The sequence below is a fragment of the Phyllopteryx taeniolatus genome, chromosome 1 (assembly GCF_024500385.1).
Source record: "Phyllopteryx taeniolatus isolate TA_2022b chromosome 1, UOR_Ptae_1.2, whole genome shotgun sequence".
Classification (NCBI taxonomy): domain Eukaryota; kingdom Metazoa; phylum Chordata; class Actinopteri; order Syngnathiformes; family Syngnathidae; genus Phyllopteryx; species Phyllopteryx taeniolatus.
Window position 1 is genome coordinate 5,457,983 of NC_084502.1, and position 20,567 is coordinate 5,478,549.

General features: G+C 45.2%; 2 protein-coding genes across 15 annotated transcripts in view; both read right to left on the reverse strand.

Moving 5' to 3' along the window:
• Positions 1–1,731: 1,731 nt before the first annotated feature.
• Positions 1,732–14,124, reverse strand: LOC133474162 (PHD finger protein 20-like). Of its 3 annotated transcripts, XR_009787383.1 has the most exons (19): positions 14,036–14,124; positions 12,014–12,093; positions 11,764–11,938; positions 10,884–10,968; positions 10,364–10,437; positions 9,974–10,286; positions 9,384–9,443; positions 8,399–8,597; positions 6,743–6,840; positions 5,948–6,070; positions 5,740–5,808; positions 5,508–5,650; positions 5,332–5,431; positions 4,936–5,131; positions 4,436–4,619; positions 3,424–3,625; positions 2,662–2,989; positions 1,987–2,590; positions 1,732–1,895 (listed from the first exon to the last, which is right to left on the reverse strand). XR_009787383.1 is itself a non-coding variant. In XM_061765573.1 (17 exons), exons 2-17 carry the CDS (start codon positions 12,091–12,093, stop codon positions 2,841–2,843), a joined length of 2,250 nt encoding a protein of 749 aa, XP_061621557.1. In that variant the 5' UTR covers positions 14,036–14,124; the 3' UTR covers positions 1,732–2,840. The 3 variants fall into 3 exon arrangements, 1 of the variants encoding a protein (XP_061621557.1); XR_009787379.1 differs by having other exon boundaries at positions 1,987–2,989; XM_061765573.1 differs by having other exon boundaries at positions 1,732–2,989.
• A 1,335-nt stretch (positions 14,125–15,459) lies between these two features.
• Positions 15,460–20,567, reverse strand: part of LOC133474171 (arf-GAP with coiled-coil, ANK repeat and PH domain-containing protein 3-like) — a 35,103-nt gene continuing 29,995 nt past the window's right edge. For 5 of the 12 annotated variants that reach the window (XM_061765593.1, XM_061765599.1, XM_061765587.1 and 2 more), the window contains 2 exons: positions 20,188–20,298; positions 15,460–16,415 (listed from right to left, as the gene is read on the reverse strand). In XM_061765593.1, coding sequence (XP_061621577.1) covers positions 15,764–16,415; positions 20,188–20,298 — 763 coding nt within the window. In that variant the 3' untranslated portion in view covers positions 15,460–15,763. Of the gene's footprint in view, positions 16,416–18,293; positions 19,439–20,187; positions 20,299–20,567 lie in introns of those variants that run through there. The other 7 variants (XM_061765665.1, XM_061765646.1, XM_061765632.1 and 4 more) reach the window with 4 other exon arrangements.

Genomic DNA, 20,567 nt, shown 5'->3' on the forward strand with positions numbered 1-20,567 from the left:
GGATGTCTTTGGTCAGGGTTACTATCGTGATAGGCGACTACCTCAGAAGTTAATTCGCTGGAGGTAGGGCCTCGGGTTGGTTTATCGTCGTCATAGTTTAATTTGCCGCCGTCTTTGGACGGCAACTGTGCAGCCTCGGCTATCCGAACCTCCGCATCGTCGAGGAGGCAAGTTGAAGCGCAATTGCGCACTTAACTGGACTTGTATATGCTGTTCAGCTTCCAATCTGCATTTCACACGAGCGTCCTCGCGGTCGCTCCATTTGAGTTGGGCCACCAAGTTCAGCCCCGTGCAGCTAAGTGTTTGTGCTCGGCGAACGGAACGGGAGATGGACAGGCGGATCGGTGCGGCGCCTGCAGTGATGCGGACTTTGTATCGATCCGTTGTGGTAAAGAAGGAGCTAAGGCGGAAGGCGAAGCTCTCGATTTACCGGTGGATCTACGTTCCTATCCTCACCTATGGTCACGAGTTGCGGGTCGTGACCCAAAGAACGAGATCCCGGATACGAGCGGCCGAAATGAGTTTCCTCCGCAGGGTGTCCGGGCTCTCCCTTAGAGAATAGGGCGAGAAGCTCGGTCATCCGGGAGGATCTCAGAGTGGAGCCGCTGCTCCTCCGCATCGAGAGGAGCCAGATGAGGTGGCCGGGGGATCTGATTCGGACGCCTCCACCGGGGACGACCCAGGACACGCCGGAGAGACTACGTCCTACGGCTGGCCCGGGAACGCCTCGGAAGAGCTGGATGAAGCGGCTGGGGAGAGGGAAGTCTGGGCGTCCCTGCTAAAGTCTACTCCCCCCGCGATCCGACCCGGATAAGCGCTAGAAAATGGATGGCAGGATGATAATCGATTCATCGTTAAGAGACCTTGTTGAACTTCAAATTGTCCAAGAATTTCAGTCTTAACAGTAAATATTCTCCGATTTCTGTAGTCCTCCATGAAAGCAGACTGATTATCTTTGTCTATCCATCCATTTCCTGTACCGTTTCATCCTCACGCGGGTCGCGGGCGTGCCGGAGCCTATCCCAGCTAACTTCGGGCGAGAGGCGGGGTACACCCTGGACCGGTCGCCAGCCAATCGCAGGGCACATCCAAACAACCAACCATTCGCACTCACAGTCACGCCTACGGCCACTTTAGAGTCTCCAATGAATGCATGTTTTTCTGCGTGGCCCGGAGAAAAGCCACGCAGGCGGGGCCGGGGATCGAACCCGGGTCCTCAGAACTGTGAGGCTGACGCTGTAACCGGCCGTCCACCGTGCCGCCAGTTTGACAGCTCATTGAATGTAACATTTTTGAATATTGAATATGTTACTAACGTTTCATGTTATCTACATCAAGGATGGTGTTTACATACATTTGAACAAAAGGGATATTTTCTCACTGTCTGTAAATGATGAAAGTACGGGACCTTTCCACCTTATTATCATTGTCATGTCCACAGAATTGCATGCTGATTGGTGGAACTGGCGACGGGGGCAATTTCTTTCGAACTTTCACATCGTCATCATCGTCAGCGTGAACGTTTCTAAATGTGATTGTACACAAGTTCTAAGGGGTTTTGTTCGGTACTCGTAAAAAAGGTTTTAGTTAAGATTTTCACCAGGATACACACGCACGTGCCAACGTTGCTTAGTTTTTGCAGCTTTTCAAGGCCTTTGGTTCGTAGAAAGAATGCTAATAAACAGCCACCTGGTGCTAATGACACGAAGAAATAAGTCTGACAAGCATGAGTGTTTTTTGTGAGTTTAACACCATCAAAATAAATCTACAACTTCTTACATTTCCGTTTCTCGTAGAAGAATAGAAAACAGTTTGCTTGCTGTGTGTGTGCAGGATGACGCAAGCGACCGGTGAGCAAAATCTCATCCTTCAAACGGCCGCATGTATTAGGATGCCTGCAGGAAAGTGAAAGATTAGTTAGCGTGTTGTACACAAATACTTGTCTGCTCACCCGCCTATCAAGTGGGAAATTGAATCTTTAGTTACCTGACTATTTCTAAAGCCGTCTGCGAGCGAGCCCTTCTGTACGTTAGTCCCACCGATGTTCCGGAGCCGGAGAACCACTTGGAAGCGGCGGCGCAAGTTGTATCGTGTCACAGCAAAGGTAAGCGGAGCTGCAGTGCTAGCACAGATTCGCCATAGCTGACGGTGTTACCAGGAAGTCTTCGATTACGATAATGAGGTGGCAATGTTTCACTAAATTGTGGGGGGGGGGTGTTGCGTTTGGCGTGGGCGCATCAATCGAAAAGTGTCATTTGGCGGCTTGGCAATGAACCGCTGTGCATTGATCAGTAATAATGCACTTGAATGTCTCTGGGCGCTCGCAGTGTTGAGCTTCATACGGACAAACTTACTTGATGACTCCGTTGGCAGAGTGCGTGGCGGTTTGTATTTGGCGACGTGCCCGAGCGGCGCAAAAATGCTCCGCTTCCGCTAGTTGAAGCAAGCGGAAGAGGAGACGACCGCCGGTTGTCACGCTAGCAAAATCCGGGCTCACCCTTGGCCAAATGGCGTCCACGCGTGAGTCTTGTTTAGCATTTGACCTTTTTTTTTTTCCATCTTTAAACCAACAACAAAAGCATCATGCCATCTGTTGAAGAAGAATAGATTTCTTGTCAAAACAAGAACCCTCTTGGTTTCCAACAAATGAAATCAACTTACAATGTACAAGGAAACGTCAAAACGCTGGTAAAAGAATCATGCTCAAGAGTGTGCGTTGATGTGTACACGGCCAAGTTAGTTAGCTGCTGAATGTCTCTGCCTAGTGCACTTTTGGGGCGTGGGGGGCGCTGCAGAAAAGCGCTCGAGTGCCTGATTTGTCCCATGTGCCATCATGTTTGTTAGCTGGAGTGCCAGTGGCGCACAGACAGCCGCCTCACGACGGACAGGTCGCGCAGCAGGCGTCTGATTTGCTGTTTGAGCTGAGGCAGGCGGGACAACGGCTCGGGAGGCTCCAGCTCGCCGGAATGGTCCAACCATGACTCCAAAACTGAGGGAGGGGGAGAAAAAGAGATTGATGTACTTCCTGCGCTGTGCGTGTTGCATCGAGTGCACGGTGGTGCCTTGAAATACGGGTTGAATATATTCCATGACCGAGTATATATCCCTCAAACCGTCTTTGAACATTTTGGGACATTTGAACTCCTCGCAGCTCATTAGTACGGCACTGACAGTCGTTCTACGCAGAGGATACAAAATATACGAGTACTGTTATATTGTCTGCCTCCATCTGCGCCGTTCGTGTTAAATCCGTTGCCAAAAGGCTTAAAGCACTGCAACATAGTTCAGTCCAAACAAAAACATTGCTCGAACGATGGTTTGTATCTCCAAAAACTAATAACTCGTATTTCAAAGCCCCATGGCATAGAAATATGTATATTTACACATATACGGTATACCCCCCAACATAAGGGCACGTCTCACCATCCAGGTCCTTCTCGATGACGTCCATCCTGGTGCTGATCTGTTGGTGTAGGCGCTCCACGTGCTCCAGCAGGTTCAGCTGGCACGCCGTCGACGAGGTGGGCGGGTGAGCGCGCGCGTGCCCTTTGTCGCCGTTTGTGCACCCGCGCTTTGTTCTTTTGGCGCGGCCGTGCCAATCGCCTTCGTCTTCCCGCTTTATTTCCTGGAAAGACACAGAAGAGTCGCATTTTCCCATCGATCGCCTTCCTCCGGGCTCCTTTCTTGTCCTTTGCAATGTGAAAAGGACTCTTCTCATGTTGTCTGTTCCGTAGCAGGAATTCAAGTCACAGCCAAGTAAAAAATGGCGCCATTGGGGTCGCAGAAGTAGCCAAGTTGTCAACACTGACCGCGCCTTCGCTCGCGGCCGTGTCCTTGGTGGAAGTGTCGTGCTTTGAACGACGCTGCAAAAAAAACACTTTTCCCTGATAAATAAACTGTCTCCCCCTCCACCCAAACTCGGATAACTGATGATTGACATGATGGAAAAGCCATCATTTTCCCTCCGAAGGGACAGAGTACATAAAACCAATTAGATCTGATTTCATTTCCAGCGTAGTATGCAAGCAGTTTGTTCTTTGTATGTTCTCCCAGTGTTTACATCCCAAAACATGCATGTTAGCTTCATTGAAAACTCTCAACTGTCCGTAGAACGTGAGATTGAATGCTCGTTGCTCTACGTTGTCCAGCGACCGGCCCAGGGCGCCCAAAGTCAGCTGCGATAGGCTCCAGCTCACCCACGGCCCTGAAGGGGATAAGCGCCATTCCAAAAAAAAAGGGGCGGACGGATGGATCATTTAGAAACTGCATTTTATAGTAACTTTGCTCGGGTTTGTGAGCTATTCAATTTGGTTTCACGACCTGAAACATTTAAGTGTGAAAATATGAAAAAGTAAAACTACAAAAAGGCAAATATGGGCGTGGCAAATATTTGTTTATGTTCGAGCGTTGCTTTCAAAGCGCTTCATCTCCTTACCTTATCCGTCTCACCGCGTGCGTCTTGTTTCGCAGCGGCCGTCGGCTTGTCCCACAACACAACGGGCTTCTGGTAGCAGTGCTCGCTGCTGACATAACTGACAGGGGTCTCTTCTCTCGGCTTGCGCCCCTCCTCCGACGTCCACGGCAACCGCCACAGCTGCAAGTCGGGGTGCGACGGCGCGCTGCGCGGCCAGACGGCAGAGGGAGTAAGCGCGATCCAATCAGAGCTAAACTCATTTACATGTCGCATATTAACGAAAAGTCCGTCCGTCGCGAACGCCAGGCGGAAAAGAATGGCTTGTAAAACAACATTTTGGGCATTTCCGACCCAAAGAATATGAAAATGAAAACAAATTGTGGTTTCAGTCGCAAAAAACAAAGCAAGTCAAGTCGAGCCCGCCCTAAAGTTTCAAGCGTGCCAATCTTCGTCACTCAGGAAAGAAGTCATGCGATTCGAGTCCCCCGGCACTGAGCAAACGAGCGCGTACTCCGACTCACTGCAAGAGGCTAATCTTCAGCTGCAGCCCGCTGAGGACCCGATTGAGGCCGTGCGTGTGTGCCAGGAGGCCGCCGGTCTGCGCGATCTTGGAGGTGTTGCCCTCCGAGTAGTTGTCCCCCACGAAAGACAGGCCGAACATGCGCCCGGAAGTCAGCAAGTCGGGCTCGGACAGGTAATACTGAGCCCGCCTCCAACCTGGACACGTGGAATTTGGATGACGTGCAATAAAATGAACGAACCAATTATTTGATGAGAGACATTCATGTTTAAAAATGAATAAATGCTTTATATGTCACGAGAACAACCCTGAATTTGAAAAAATAATACAGGGACACCATCCGCTCGATTCTTTCAAGAGCCACGCCCCGACCTCATTGCTCACATGTGTGTCCTACCTGTACAGTGTCTGCAGTAGTAGCAGATGTAGTTCCGTGGGACGTTGTCCTCGTACAAGCCCATACAGGTGCCGTGCTGCCAACACAAGCACGACTCGCACTGCACGCAAACAGCCAAAGTAGAACGCGCTCGCTCGCGCTCAGCCGCTTCAAAAAACCCCCACCGGGCAGCTCACCTGGATCATGAAGTCGTTCTCCTCGTCCACCTCACACACGCACCTCACCGCCTCGCAGTCCTCCGTCCCCGTGGCCAGCGACCGGGAGGGCGCGTCCTCGCCGCTCTCGGCCGTCAGCGTCGACCAGTCGCTGCCGTCGTCCGCTGCAGAAAGCCGGACGGGGTCGAGGTGAGTCGCTGTCCTGCGATCGTGCTTCTCGCGTGCGTTGCCGTGTGTGTGCGCGCGCGTTTACGTGTGCGCGTGCCGGGGTGCTCCTCGTCGACTTTGAAGGCCGAGCCGCCGTCGTCGCTACTGCACACGTCTGCGCAGAAAAGAAAGAAGATTCGATTAATGGTGGCAGCCTTTCAAATGAGTCCTTCCTGCGACTACTGGGCCACTCCAATTATTTTCCCTATCACCTTCCGGAGTGCTCTTGCGCTTGGGTGTCGCGTGGCTTTTACCTGATGGACTCAGCTTTAGCTTTTTCTTCTTCTTCTTCTTCTTCTTCTTCTTCCTCTTCAATTTGCCCCTCATGAAGTTGTTCCTCTCTTTCCTGTCTTGATGACTCTTGTCCCTCTTCACCTCTGCCGGCAGACAAACCACACCAAAAAGGCAGGATTTACGCAGCATGCGTCAAGTGATACAATTCCCATTGCTTTGCATAATTGAGATTCCTCAGATCGGAATCTTCCGTTCCGCTTCTCCTCACGCGGGTCGCGGACGTGCCGGAGCCTATCCCGGCAATCTTCGGGCGAGAGGCGGGGTACACCCTGAACCGGTCGCCAGCCAATCGCAGGCCACATAGAAACAAACAACCATTCGCGCACACATTCACACCTACGGGCAATTTAGAGTCCTCAATCAACCGAGCACGCATGTCTTTGGGGATGTGGGAGGAAAGCGGAGTGCCCGGAGAAAAGCCACGCAGGCACGGGGAGAACATGCAAACTCCACACGGGCGGGGCCAGGGATTTGAACCCCGGTCCTCACAACTGTGAGGTACATGTGATAACCCGTTAGTCCGCCGTGCCGCCTCCGTAAATATTAACACAGTCAAATATGTCAGTTGAAATGTACATGGGGAAAGGAATTGGGCATTTGGACCTTCATTTCTGCATGTGCTTTATTGATTGTTTCCATAGCCAAAAGTGGTGAAGGGTACCAAAAAAGAGATCTGTGCTGTGCTGTGCTTTTGTGTCGGGGTACCAAGCAAAGTGGAAAGGGCGGCGCTAGACATACAAGCGGCGTCAGCCGACCTGTTACCGTCGTCCTGCGCTCTCTGTCGTCATGGTGACAGGTGACGCTCGCTGTGTCATACGGGAAGTGGCCACCCTCGGAAGTCGAGCGCTTTCTCCTACAAGAAAGTCAGGTGACAAGCTCAAGTAAGTAATCTGCCGGCGACTATCAGCGGCTGTGTCGGGAAGCACTCTACTATCGTTGCACGAACGTGTAGTTAGCACAGGCGCCCTCATTCTTTCCCACAATGGATCTGGTCGACACCTGATGGTCACTACAAAAGCAGTCTATCCCATGATGCATTGCGCAGATACAGAAAAAGCATCTTTCATTTCTATCGTTTGATTTTCAGCACAAGACAAATCCATGATCTCTTTAATATAAGTCAGGAACGTCGCAGGCCCCCGCAGGGCTGTTATGACTGTGAACCTATATAAACGTATGATCGCCTCATATTATTACATATACACAACAAATTGATGCATAACTACTTTTGAAATCAAAAGCCAGTCAAACTAAATGTTGTTCAACTGGTATTCTATTCATTTTAAAAAGGGGATCGGTTAAAAAAAAAAAAAAAAAATGTTTGCCACCAGCTCAACGTTATTAAAAGTGGAGACGATTTACAATTTTGGTAATTCAGCAAGAAATATGAAGCCGATGCACTTGATTTGCTTTTGCGGGCCACATCCAATGAATTGGCTGGTGAGATCTGGCCTTGAATTTGATACATGTGATATACAAACCCCAATTCCAATCATGTCAAAACTGATAGCTTTGTTTCTTTTTGGTTTTTAGCAAATAATCATTAACTTGGAATTTGATGGCTGCAACACGTTCCAAAAAAGCTGGGACAGACAGGGTCACGTTTACCACTGTGTTACATCACCTTTCCTTTGAACAACAGTCAATAAACGTTTGGGAACTGAGGACACTCATTGCTGAAGCTTTGGAGGTGCAATTCCTTCCCATTCTTGCTTGATGTACAATTTCAGTTGCTCAACAGTCCGGGGTCTCCGTTGTCGTATTTTGCGCTTCATAATGCACCACACACATTTTCAATGGGAGACAGGTCTGGACTGCAGGCAGGCCAATCTTTTACTACGAAGCCACGGCTTGGCATTGTCTCGCTGAAATAAGCAGGGGCGTCCCTGAAAAAGATGTTGCTTGGATGGCAGCATATGTTGCCCCATTCATCCTTTCAGCATTAATGGTGCCTTCACAGATATGCAAGTTACCCATGTCATGGGCACCTACCCAGCCCCATACCATCACAGATGCTGGCTTTTGAACTTTGCGCTGACACCAATCCAGATTGTCCTTTTTCTCTTTGGCCCGGTGGACACTACGTACATGCTTTCCAAAAACAATTTGCAATGTGGACTCTTCAGAGTAGACCACAGCACACTTTTCCATTTTCTATTTATGTGTTTGACTGTTTGTACCATTAAAGAAAAACAATTCAAATGCATTGGCGACTGTTGCTCTCTTAGTTTGTCTCCATTCACTCGGTCGTAAAAAAATATTGATGGCTTGATTTATTTTTAAATCGAGCGACCGAGGTCTTCTAACTGGAAAAGCTTGTAAGTCTGGCAAGTCAAGTTAGCACTATATAAAGGGATTAGGTGGTAGAGAATAAGTGAATGATTCCGGCTGTGGCAACGACGACAACCGACCTGGGCGTTTCCGCTGCAACTACGCTGCCTCGCTCGTCCGGCTGCTGCTCCTGCTCCGCGTGGTAGTACTTGATGTGGTAGTGCAGCAGACTGGCCTTCCGAAAGGATTTGGTGCAGCCTGCCGACGGACACTTGAAGGGATTGTGGTCCAGCTCGATGGAGAGGATGGGGGGAGGCTGGTTCTTGATCACCCTGTACACTGACACACAAGCGCTCATATTCGTCCAAGATGTGGCACACAGAGTACGTTGAAAAATGTGAAAAACAGCCAAAGGGGGTAGTAATGCACAACATTTACTCCATTACATTTACTCAAATATCTTTTGGGAATAATTGGACACTACTTACACTGCTACCTTTCCACAAACGTCAGAGTAGAAACGTTTATTTTGTTAAGAATAAAGGCTTTCACTCCGTCACATCGAGCTACATTCCGGTCGTGGCTTTCATTGCTTTCGCGATCCGTTTGTTTGGGCTCTGTCACTCTTTCACAAATCCGACGGAAGCACTGGTGACATTTGAGTCCATTTCACCAATCTAACGGAGCCAGGCAGTCACATGAGCGCAAAGAAACTTAATCTTAGACTACTTGTAGCTGAATTTGCCTTCATGTATGCTATTTTATAAAGATGTGATTTATTATTGTTTGAGTAAAAGTGATATTGTTGGACAATATCTGAAGTTGCACATTCCGACTACATTTTTGTCAATTTCATATTCGTGCTGTGATGAAATCAATAAATCAATCAGAAGTTACTCAACAGTTAAGTCAGTCATTTTTGGAGTCATTTTTTTCACTGAATGCTCACTTTCTCATCCTTGATTAATTAATAATAAGACTAAATAAGACTACAGTTATTTGAGTCACATTCTAAAGTAAGAGTACTCTTAAGTACAATTTTGTGTAGTGTTAGATGTTCTTCATGTGCATTTGTAAGTGCCACCCCGCACACACACACACACACAAACAAATTTGGTGACTTACAGGGTTCTCTGCTGAATTTGTGAGTGGTGGGCAGGTGGGCTTGGCGCTCCAACAGCACATCTGCTCCCGACGACACACACATCATGAACATCACAGGTCAAAGTCACAGTGCAGCCAACAGGTCACTGTTATCAATGGATGTGTCAATTGTAAGGCTGGGTAGGGGGTGAGTCATCAATTTCATTTTTTTTTTTTTAAAGCAAATTTGCTTTTCTAGAAGTGAAAGGGGGTCACTGTAATCAATGGATGTGTCAATTGTAGGGCTGGGTAGGGGGTGAGTCATCAATTTCATTTTTTTTAGGTCACTGTAATCAATGGATGTGTCAATTGTAAGGCTGGGTAGGGGGCGAGTCATCAATTTCATTTTTTTTTAAAGCAAATTTGCTTTTCTAGAAGTGAAAGGGGGCAAAAAAAAATCAATAAAAATTGGAACTCTTTTATGCTTACAGTCAGTTTACATTTATCTGGAACATTTCTTACTTCCCAGTAGTCTTTATTTTGTATCCATTTTATTTGCCATTTTTCTACACATATCACTTATTGATTTTGATTTCATGTGAGGATGTGTAAACGATGAAGAGGGTTGTTACCTTTGTCGATGCGGGCAGGGTTTGGGACATCAGGCTGGCTAAGCTCGCTTGCGATTGGCTGCTCGTGTGTCTCGCTGTTTCCACCCGGAGAGCGTGGAAGACTCTCCTTGTCTGCTGGAGGAGGCAACGACGACGACGACGACGACGACGACGACGACGACGACGACGAAGACGGCTGGGGGCCCCTTTCGTCTTCAGCCTTCTCCTCCTCGTTCTCCTCTTCATCCTCCCTTCCTTCTTCCTCACACTCCTCCTCGCTCTCTCCTTCTTCCAAGCCCTCGCTTCCCACAGGCGCCTTGTCACATTTGGACTTCTGGACACGGACACATTGGGATTAGAAGGCGCTGTCATTGCTTGAATGGCGTCGAGTGAATTCTAAGTATTCCTTACTTTCTGTAAGGCTTTAACTTTAGGGGGCTTCACAGTCCGAACCACGCCGTCATAGAAACGTACAGTGTACGAGTCTGAAACGCAAAAACACACAAACATGGTCAACTCTACCACAATGTAATGAGCAAAGTATAGCTTTTAAAATCAAAATGTAATACGAACCATCATGAACAAAACAAATTGGATTGAATCACATAACAGTCAGAACATGTTCAGTGGACCTTTTCAGGTTACATTTAGATTGTTAGCAAATGTGCATCAGATCTGGATTCAAAGTGTGTCTGATTTGATTTGATTTTTTTTAAGTGACACGATATTAGATTAGACAGATGCACACAAGGGATGAAGGGGGCAAAATGTTGACATTTTCATGTGTATCTTGTATTATCACTGTCACGAGAAACATTGAAATACGCCATTATGCTTTGTGTTCCTTTCACTTTAAATAAAACCAGCAGTACAACTCCAGTCTGGTGGCAACACGTCTTTGGCGGACGTAATTGTCAAAATGCAGCCTCACCGTCATCGTTGACGCGCAGAATTTTGGCTGGGTAGAAACGACAGTCGGTCCAACAGGCCAAAACTTTGGTGCCGGAAACAAACGACTGAGAGGAAGAAAAGACGGATACAGTTATGCGTACCGCTGACACGTTTGGCAATTTCCATGTCCATTCCTATATGTTCAAGGAAAACATGGAACAACACTTATACCAGCGTCAACCCTGGGCAGTGACAACAGAGAAGGAAAAACAATCATACATAACCAATACAAATATGAAACGATACATAGCATTTCGTTTGCCCTCCACTAACCCTCCACTTTTTTACACGTAATGATGAAAAAACAACTCATGCAAGACATATTTCATGTTTACACACCGCTAACGTAACATATTTACAGCCTGTTCTATGCTTTCACTTCAGTTTAGATTTACAGCAATTGAATGTATTTGTGTTTGAGCAGTCATTATTTGACAACAATCAAGTTGTAATCATCAGAGGTAATAAGTCAACTAATAACTATTAGGTTTTACGTAAACAAAGTCGTTATTCAATGAGGAACAAGTCAAAAGTAAAAGAAAAAAAGAGAAAGTCATTTTACATGTGGAAGGAACATCATAATAGTGAAAATTAAGTTGGAATATTGTCCTTTTACATGAACAAAGTACTCTTTACGACAATGCTGTAATCGAACAAGAACAAAGTCTTTATTATAACAGTAATGTTATGTAAATAACGTGATTTTATGAGAATAGAGTCATGATATTGCGAGAAAAAGCTTTTAGGTGAATAAAGTTCTCGTTTATGACACTAAGGCTCAATATAAATCCAAGCTATTATTATTATGATGACCATTACGCGTGCGTGCGTGCGTGCGTGTGTGTGAACGTGCGTCGTACCGTGGAAACGTCGGTGGGATTGAGGCCCCGCCTCCCCCTCAGGCCGACTCGCTCCAGCGGCCGCAGGTACGGCGAGTTCCAGTGGAACCATTCGTCGCGGCGGCGGCTCCAGCGGCGGTAGTGGATGAGGATGCGCTCTTTGTCGTAGTCCACTTTGTCGATGGTGGCCGAGTACCTGACAGCGAAAAAGGATCAAATGATGCAGTTGAGTTCATGTCAACGTACTGTGAGTACTGTGAGTTGTGCGTACCAGTTCTTATGGCGGTCTCTGGCCTGCAGTTGAGCGCCCACCTCAAACTTGATGCCCGCCCTGTCTGGAGGACTCTTCATCTGCACACAAGAAGGTCAAAATCTAATCTAGAATTATAATAAAGATCAATAGCTAAAATATGGTCTGTCTCGTGGCATGTGTTGGTTGAATTCAAATGTCATTTGAAAGCACCATTTACTGACTTTGGTGTGGGTTTTCTTTCTTTCGTTCGAGTCAAATATTTCCCTCTGCATTTTGTGATTAATATATCCATCCGTACATTTTCTATCCCGCTTCTTACGATCTAGGTTGTCCTGGACTGGTCACCGGTCAATGTTACGCCATATAAAGACAAAAGCGGATTCACACTCATACCTAGGGACAATTTTGAGTCTACAATGAAGCTAACATACACGTTTTGGAAATGTGGGAGAAAGACAGATTACCAGTAAATGTCTGGGTACATAAACACAAAATAGTGAAAACACTGACTTCTATACGATACTATACTATACTATCTTGTCTTAAACCTGCATAAAGTGCCTCAATACTGATGCTAAATGATACCAAGGCAAAGAACTAAAACATAACTTTAATGCAGTGGAATCAGAGATGGCCAAAGATGAAGAAAATGTTTGTCTTTTTATTTGAAATAATAAAAGGCAGTGGAGGATATTAAATTATTATATGTTTCCTCTAAATTCAGCTTTTAAACATGTAGCATTGTTTGGGGACACAAAACTGAAGATGCGTGAAAAGCACCACTCCTATCTCTCGTTTTTCTCAGACTTATTTTTGGGACATTCATACTCGTACATACAAAATGTGCTGCGCATAGCACAAAGAGACATTGACTCCTTTATGTGAAGTCTACTTAGCAGCGAGCAGGTTAGCAGTCCCATCAGGTTAGGATGCTCTGTTATTTAAACGTAGTATGCCCGACACTGTACGAGCTCGGACACGACACACACGTGTTCCGCTGTCACATCTTTAGATCATAGATTGTTCGTCTGTTGTTCTCGCACCATATCTTTTAAAATATCTTGTTGAATTTTTTAAAACCTGATTGTCAAAGTTTCCAAACATAACTGAATCCATCATGTGTTATTCTAATCTTTATTATTATTATTATAAAATGATTGCAGACTTCTTCCCCAAACTCTTTTGAGATTAAAGTTAATAGTTGTCTTTGTTAAGTGTTTAGTTTTGTTCTTTTTATTCTACGTAATTTTTGTGGTGTGTTATTTCGGATTGCCCTATTGGTCGTATCTTTTGTGTGGGATCACCTCGCAAACGAGATGCTGCATCTCAAGCGGTTTATTGCACGCCAGTAAAGAATATTCCATTTTGCAAGACAAATACACGGCACCTTCAAACAACATTTGGTGACGTTTAAACAACGATCAAAAGTCCGCCTATCCCCATTGACGCGTCTCATTAAATGAATCAAATGTCATTTGCACCAAATTAACTTTGTCGTTTCACAGCTGGACGATGGTTTGACATGTCTGTTCATACACTTCCTGTGAGAAAGCATCCGATTGGCCAGAAACAGTCAGGGGCCCGCGTTGCAGACCTTTCATTGGTCTTCTGTTCTGTCAGTGCAAACGAAGGCCCGCCCTCTGGCTGCTATGTGGATTATCGTGGCAAAGAAGAGGCGATTGAGGTCAAAAACTCAAAATCAAAACTCGAGGAATTGACACAGCGGTCATCTACGCACGCAAGTCAGACGACATAGCCGCGCACTTTGAGTTGTTCATGTAGCTTTGCACCGTAAAAACGATGAGTCGGTGTCTTGTGCGGCTGCGCTCCTCCATTGATTAGGACTAGCCGAGCTAACGGCTAACGGCTAGTCCCACAAACGGAGGAGTAGCAGCCCAGTGTGAAGTGTCAGTTTATTGACAGGTTTCGTGACGAGCGACGCGTTACACACCCCCACCAGCTAGCCGCGCTGTTTAATTGGACTTCTCAAAAACTGTGGTCCCTCCGAAGTGCAAAGGAAGACGCGAAAAGCTCGTTTACCTCTCGGTTTGAGCAGCGCAGTCAGTGAGTGCGCCCATGAGTGACGTCACACCGAGTTGGCACTTTGGGCGCATGCGCACTCTGCTTCCCTGCAGGAATTCGTGGAGCGATGGACTATGACCGCTCGGTGGCGCCATTTAGAAGGACGGCACAACAACTTGTTTGTGTCCCTACGATGGGTAAAATGCACAGGAAAAATGGCGTTCACGACGAAGAATCATGATTCTTCGTCTTCACTTTCTTATTTTGCTAATTCCTTTCTTTTCATTCTCCTGCATTTTAGCGCTCTGTGGGTGTAACAATGCACATGAACAATAGCGTGGTTGTGCGTGCGCATGCTTAACTTTTTTTCTGTTATGTTCCTTTTTTAAATTATGTTAAGCACTTTGTGCTGCATTTCACATGCATGAAAAGTGCTATATAAATAAAGTTTTGATTGAATTATTATCCTATTCGAGCCACCCGTAAACACTTTTTGTGACATATTTTAAGAAGAAAATTAACACTCTACTAATGTGGTACAAGTACCACTAGTGTTACGTGAAAGAATCACTGAATTAAATGTTCAAACTGTGCATAACATTGGCTTAAACCTTTTTTCAATCCAATACACTGTGTTTTAAGTAGAGTTCAGTTGTATTAACTTTTGTTAAGTACATTTGCATTGATTTGGAACTGTTTTTTTCTTTATTTAGGTAAAAAAAAAACTTTTATGAGCAGTACATTTTCATTGAATCACTATTTTTTTGCCCATACAGTATATTTCAGCCAAGCTTAATGAAGCAAGCACTCGGCTGTTGTTTATGTATGCAGCTGTCCCTTGCTCCAAGACAAATTTGTCCTTAGGGAGACCACTGAAGAGAAACGTTGAACGTTGAACCTTGAATCAAATATGAAAAGACACAAGTTTTTTCCAACTTTCTGTTTATTGACATTTGATTGCATCTCATCATTTCAAATGGCACAATGGTTCATAGCTAATTTCCCCAACGATTTGCTGTGATGTACGTAAATGGTTAATGGGTGGGTGGGTAAATTCGGGGAATTTTCAAAGTTGGCACCTTTTCACACGAATCAATGGGAATAAACCAGAAATGTACTAAATTGAAAGGTCGGCTCGTCATACGGAACTGATTTCTAGTTGGGAGAATATAGTTTAGTACAGTTGATTATGAAGAGGAAACCTAACGTTAAAACGTGAAACACGTGATCTTGAACTTTTTTCTTTTTCTGGTGTGGCAGCAATACGCTTCCGTGCTTACTTACAATACTTCTGTACTTTTTGTTAATTGTTTAATATCACGGATTAGGTTAGTAGACGAGTAAGGTCATGTTTATCTCAACGGTTACGTTTTTCTTCTTTAATGAAGTAATCGAGTGTTCAATCAAATATTTCAAACAATGAAGTCCTACTTACAAATCTGTTGAAATGTAATTTTTTAATTATATTATTGTTCACGGATAACTGCCATGACAAAACAAAACGTTGATATTTATGCTTGACTACAATAACTTTCCATTCACACTTCCAATTTGGAATATTGCCCCAAAAACATCTTAACTTGACATGGAAATTTACCGGTAACTTTCCGAGAAAGTATTGCCTTTTGGAACCCTATCAATATAAATGACATTATCATGTTGTAATGTTTCAGTAGATATTAAAAAATGCATCTTTTACACAGCAAAAGGCATAATATTGTGTCAAATTCACTTAATAGTCACAGTTCAAATCTTTTGCTTTAATATTATAATATTGCAACTTTTTCTGGGAAGATTACAACAGTTTATCCTCCAAAACCACATCTTTGCTCTGAAATAATATGACTCTATTCTTATAAGGTTGCAATTTTTTTCTCGGAAATAGGCAGTTTGTTCATTCCTAGAGCATTTCAGGGTATGCTTAGTAGTTATGTTGAATTGGTTTTTCAATTCTGAGGGGGTCCTTGGAAAAATGTCTCTGAACACAAAAACTCTGAGAAGAGCTGCTCTCCAGCTCACAATAAAAAGAGTACGTTGAACAGAATACTGTTGATTTTGTTTTGGAAGGATTGTACTTTGGTTTGGTTTGACATTTCGGGACGCAGCAAAGAAAGAGACAAAACAAGTGCTCGGTGTTTGCATACAAACACAAAAGCCATCCGAGGATAAGACCTGCAAACCCTTGTGGACAAAATACAACACAAGCATGAAGTAGGTGAAATTGAAAACAAAAACAAACAACATCGCCAGCTTTGTCCAAGTGGAAAGGTCATGCGGGTCACCTGGCTGGACTACCTGAAGGAGTGCCTGAAGTGCACGCTCCTCCTCTTCAGCTTCTCGGGATTGTGGGACGCCATGTGCGAGAACTCTCGGAAGATGTCCAGGTACGTGGCGTCTCCTGAGGAAGAAGCACAGCTGAAGATGAAGACGCAAATCTTGGGCGAGGGGGAGGAAAAAGGGGGCATGTTTTGAAATGCTAATGAGATCAAAGCCTTTTTTTCCCCGAGTCCGGACAGTAGCCACAGCAACGGCTCACTCCAACCACACTACATCTTTTGTGTCCCATCAGTGCTTCTAAACTCAATTAAAAATAAATAAACAATGAGCCTCTCTTTGAGTGTGTGTGAGAGAGCGAGTGAAAGAAGTTTCCTTTCATTGTGTTCCAGTCAGGACAGTCAACACACTGTTTCCTGTAGTCGCGGTCGAAGGAAGACTTCCCAATCCCAAATAAAAAAGGGCCATATGATGTGAAAGTGACTGTTGAAGGCACCCTCCGATGACCTGTGCAAATCTGGCGGAGACGCCAAAACGGGAGTTTCAGTTTGTGAAGGTTGAAAAACTCCAGACGGACTTTGAAGTAACTGTAATTTGTTGTTTAGGTTAATCCAAGCAACTCAAACCAAATGAACAGATGCAATGTGAGCCAATTTCCAAATAGAACACACAGTCTTTCGCTCACACTCCTCAAGCACCGTAACGTTCACGACAGCACACATTTGTGTGGCCTCTCTCCGCTGCTCTTCTCTCTCTACACGAACGACTGCACCTCAGCGCACCCGGCTGTCAAACTCCTCAAGTTTGCAGATGACGCCACTGTCATCGGCCTCATCGAGGACGGCGACGAGTCTGCGTATCGACCCGGAGCTGAACGCGCTCGAGACTGTAGAAAATGATCGTGGACTTCAGGAGGCATCCTTCGCCACAGCTGCCCCTCACACTGTCCAGCTGCCTTGCGTCAACCGTCGAGACCTTCGAGTTCCTGGGAATTACAGTCTCTCGGGACCTGAAGTGGGCGACCGACATCGACTCCGCCCAGCAGAGGATGTACTTCCTGCGGCTTCTGAGGAAGCACGGCCTGCCACGGGAGCTGCTGAGGCGGTTCGACACAGCGGTCATCGAATCGCTCCTGTGTTCTTCCATCACAGTCTGCTTTGGCGCTGCTACAAAAAAGGACAAACTCCGACTGCGACGGAGAATCAAAACTGCTGAAAGGATTGTCGGTACCCCCCTGCCCGCCCTTGAGGACTTTCACGCTGCCAGAACTAAGACAAGAGCGTGCAAAATCCTCTCGGACCCGCCGCATCCCGGTCACCGGCTCTTCCGGCTCCTTCCCTCAGGTCGGCGCTACCGATCAATGCAAACTAGAACTAGCAGACATTCCGACAGCTTCTTAAACAGCTAAGCTACAATTCCATTGCAACATGCTGGCATTTTTTTGACTTGAGTTGCTTGTCACATAGTCTCGCCACGCTGCGCAATTTGCATATCTGTCGTTGACCAATACTGGCCACTCATGCCAGAGTAGCATCTGCTCCCTTTGCACACCGACTGAGGAGTATCTGCAACATTTGCACAATCGACATTGTCCCAGATGATCGCACTACTCGTCACTTTAAACCGCATCCGCTCCTTGAATTCTCGGCGCCCTTTGCACAAAGGTCATTGCGCCGGACTATTGCAATATTAGTCATTCGAACTGCTCTAAGTGCGAGAGGACTCTGCATCATTTTGCACAATCGTCCAAAAAAAAAAAGTACCGGCATTAGCAGATAACTATTAGCCCTTTATTGCTCAGTGACTGTTTTTTTTGTCAATGTCTTTCTGTCTCCAGAGTGTTCTCTGTCGGTTGACCGACCGTCTGTTGTCGTACTCGAGCGGCTCCGACTACCGGAGACAAATTCCTTGTGTGTTTTTTGGACATGCTTGGCAAATAAAGATGATCCTGATTCTGATTAGTAACATGAATACACGCACACAAACACAACCTTTTTGTAGGTTCAGTAAAAGGTTATTTAATGTGGTTATGAGTGCAGTTGAAAGTTGTTAGAAACAGTAACAGTGTGAAGGACCACCAAGAAGTTAGTCACGTTTGTTTATTTCCACGATCTTGGGTTAAAAAGCAAAGCTAATGCTAACAAAAAAGCTAGACAGCACGGAGTTAGGAGCAGAAAGATGAAGTGTTAAAAACATTTTTGTGTGCACAACACTCTGTAGGCTTTCCTGATTAACTCTGTGATCGGGAATGATTTGAAATCAAAATTCATAAATGCCCAGCTGCTTTTATGTTAAATATTGAATTCTAACTGTGAATCCAACAGCTTCCTGAGGAGACTTGACATTTAAACACAGTACACACTGGATGTGGATATTTATGTGTCATCACAATAGAATAGAGGTGTGTGTGTGTGTGTGTGTGGTCAGGAAAATAAAATGTAAACAAAACTATATCTAAAAAAATTGCATCTCTATTGTTCAACCGAACATCCTGCAAAAGAGCACATTGCTCACTACTACTACGAGATTGTTAAGAATGATGTTGGTTGATTGATTGATGAAATAAATAGGACACAGCACAGAAAATTGTGCTCGCTCATGTCATGCATCACACCGCTCCGTGAATTGACGAGCGTAATTCGGCTGCAGCCACTAGCGAACATTCATGCACTGGAATCTCGAGAACGCAGCGGCGTGGCGCATGACACGGGCCCGACGCAAACAGCCCCCGGCCCCGCGTCGACAACCTCGTCGAACGTTAGAACGCTATTTTCAGAAGCTAACGCTGGCGATGCTTTTAGCTAATGCTAATCTGTGCTAACACCGCTTACATTTGGACTTTGACGCCTCCCCAGAAAACTATTTTCCATAAAATGTCAACTTTAAGATGACTCGGAGCGCTTAAATTGTGAAAATCACAATGTCAAAGCTAGGCTAGGCTAGGCTAAGTGAAGCTACATCCGTGTAAACAGGAGTTCAGAACGCTCCGATTTTTCTAACGATGTTGTCAAACCACTCAACACCGCGGAGCCCGACATGATATTTATGTGAATGCGTCGCTTGCACTGCCGCTCACTGCCTTGACCTGCTTGGGCGAAGCCTCCTTCCGACGCGCGCATCTCCTCGTTCATCCTGGCCAGTCGCAACCTAAGCGGCGACAACACAGCAGAGTGAATGTGCCGGACATCACAACTCTAACAACTGTTGTGCTCGAGGGCTCTGTTTGATTATTATTATTATTATTAGCATCATTTATTTTTTTTTTTTTAAATAAATCAGGCCTCGTCATTCATAGACAACATTGGGAAGAATGATGAAACGGATTATCTATCTATTACAAGTGACCCTGTTGAACATGTAATAGTATTGTAACTATTCATTCACAAGTCATATCACTAGTTACATTTGATTACATTTGGATTATTTGAATTTTGAATGAATGCATCAACAGGACCCTTGGATGTTTCCTCTAAAAATGTGAACTAAAACCGTTGATTATTATTTTGGAATGAACCACACGTTTGTCGTTTACACAATGAATACAATATGATCGAATGTAAAAATGTAAAAAAATGTGGCTATTTTTTGAATGCAACTAAAATTGTAATCATGATGTTTTCCAAAAGCAACAATAATGTCGTAACACATTTCATCCCAGTAATGTAATGGAATACAATTATACACATTTTGGAACCAAATTAAAATGTGCTTGTTAAACAGTTAACTTATATTTTGAATTGTATGAATTATAATGACTTACATTTTAATTAATGAAGCAATTATCAAATGCAATAAACGGAGAGGTTCAGAGCTGCTTGCAGCTTTCATTCTTCTTTTAGCCATGACGTCTCATCCGAATCCGGTGAGAAAGGTTGCTTTTAAAAGCTCAAACGTACAGTGTGACGATGTCGGCGTTGGCTTGCTGCACCGCGATGCTCAACGGGTCACGGCCGTCCTCGTCACCGTTGCCCTGGGCGGCGCCCCTTTTTAGGAATAAACACACCTGCCTGAAAGCACACGGGAGTGTCGCGTTTAATCAGGGGGCCTTCACGGCTAACCCCTCACATTTAGACTGGAGCAACCTACCATGGGTAGAGAACAAAAGCCCATAACTGTCTTCTAAAAGTACACTGGCTTAATGCTAAGACATCATACGAGAGACCATAGACGGGCGAGCGAAACTAGCGTTGTATCATGATAGTTCTAAAAAACCTTGAAACACAAGCAGACAGGCATATATTCTTGATGCTCTCAAAAACAATTGCTTGGTTACGAC

What these genes read in the sequence shown, in the direction of transcription:
- LOC133474162 (XM_061765573.1), bottom strand. Translation starts at nt 12,093, where the DNA reads ATGAAGAGTCCTCCAGACAGGGCGGGCATCAAGTTTGAGGTGGGCGCT. An exon ending in AAGTTAAAGCCTTACAGAAA is followed by an intron (nt 10,287 to 10,363) that starts GTAAGGAATACT and finishes GTCCGTGTCCAG; the next exon opens with AAGTCCAAATGTGACAAGGC. An exon ending in CCCTGCCCGCATCGACAAAG is followed by an intron (nt 9,444 to 9,973) that starts GTAACAACCCTC and finishes CGTCGGGAGCAG; the next exon opens with ATGTGCTGTTGGAGCGCCAA.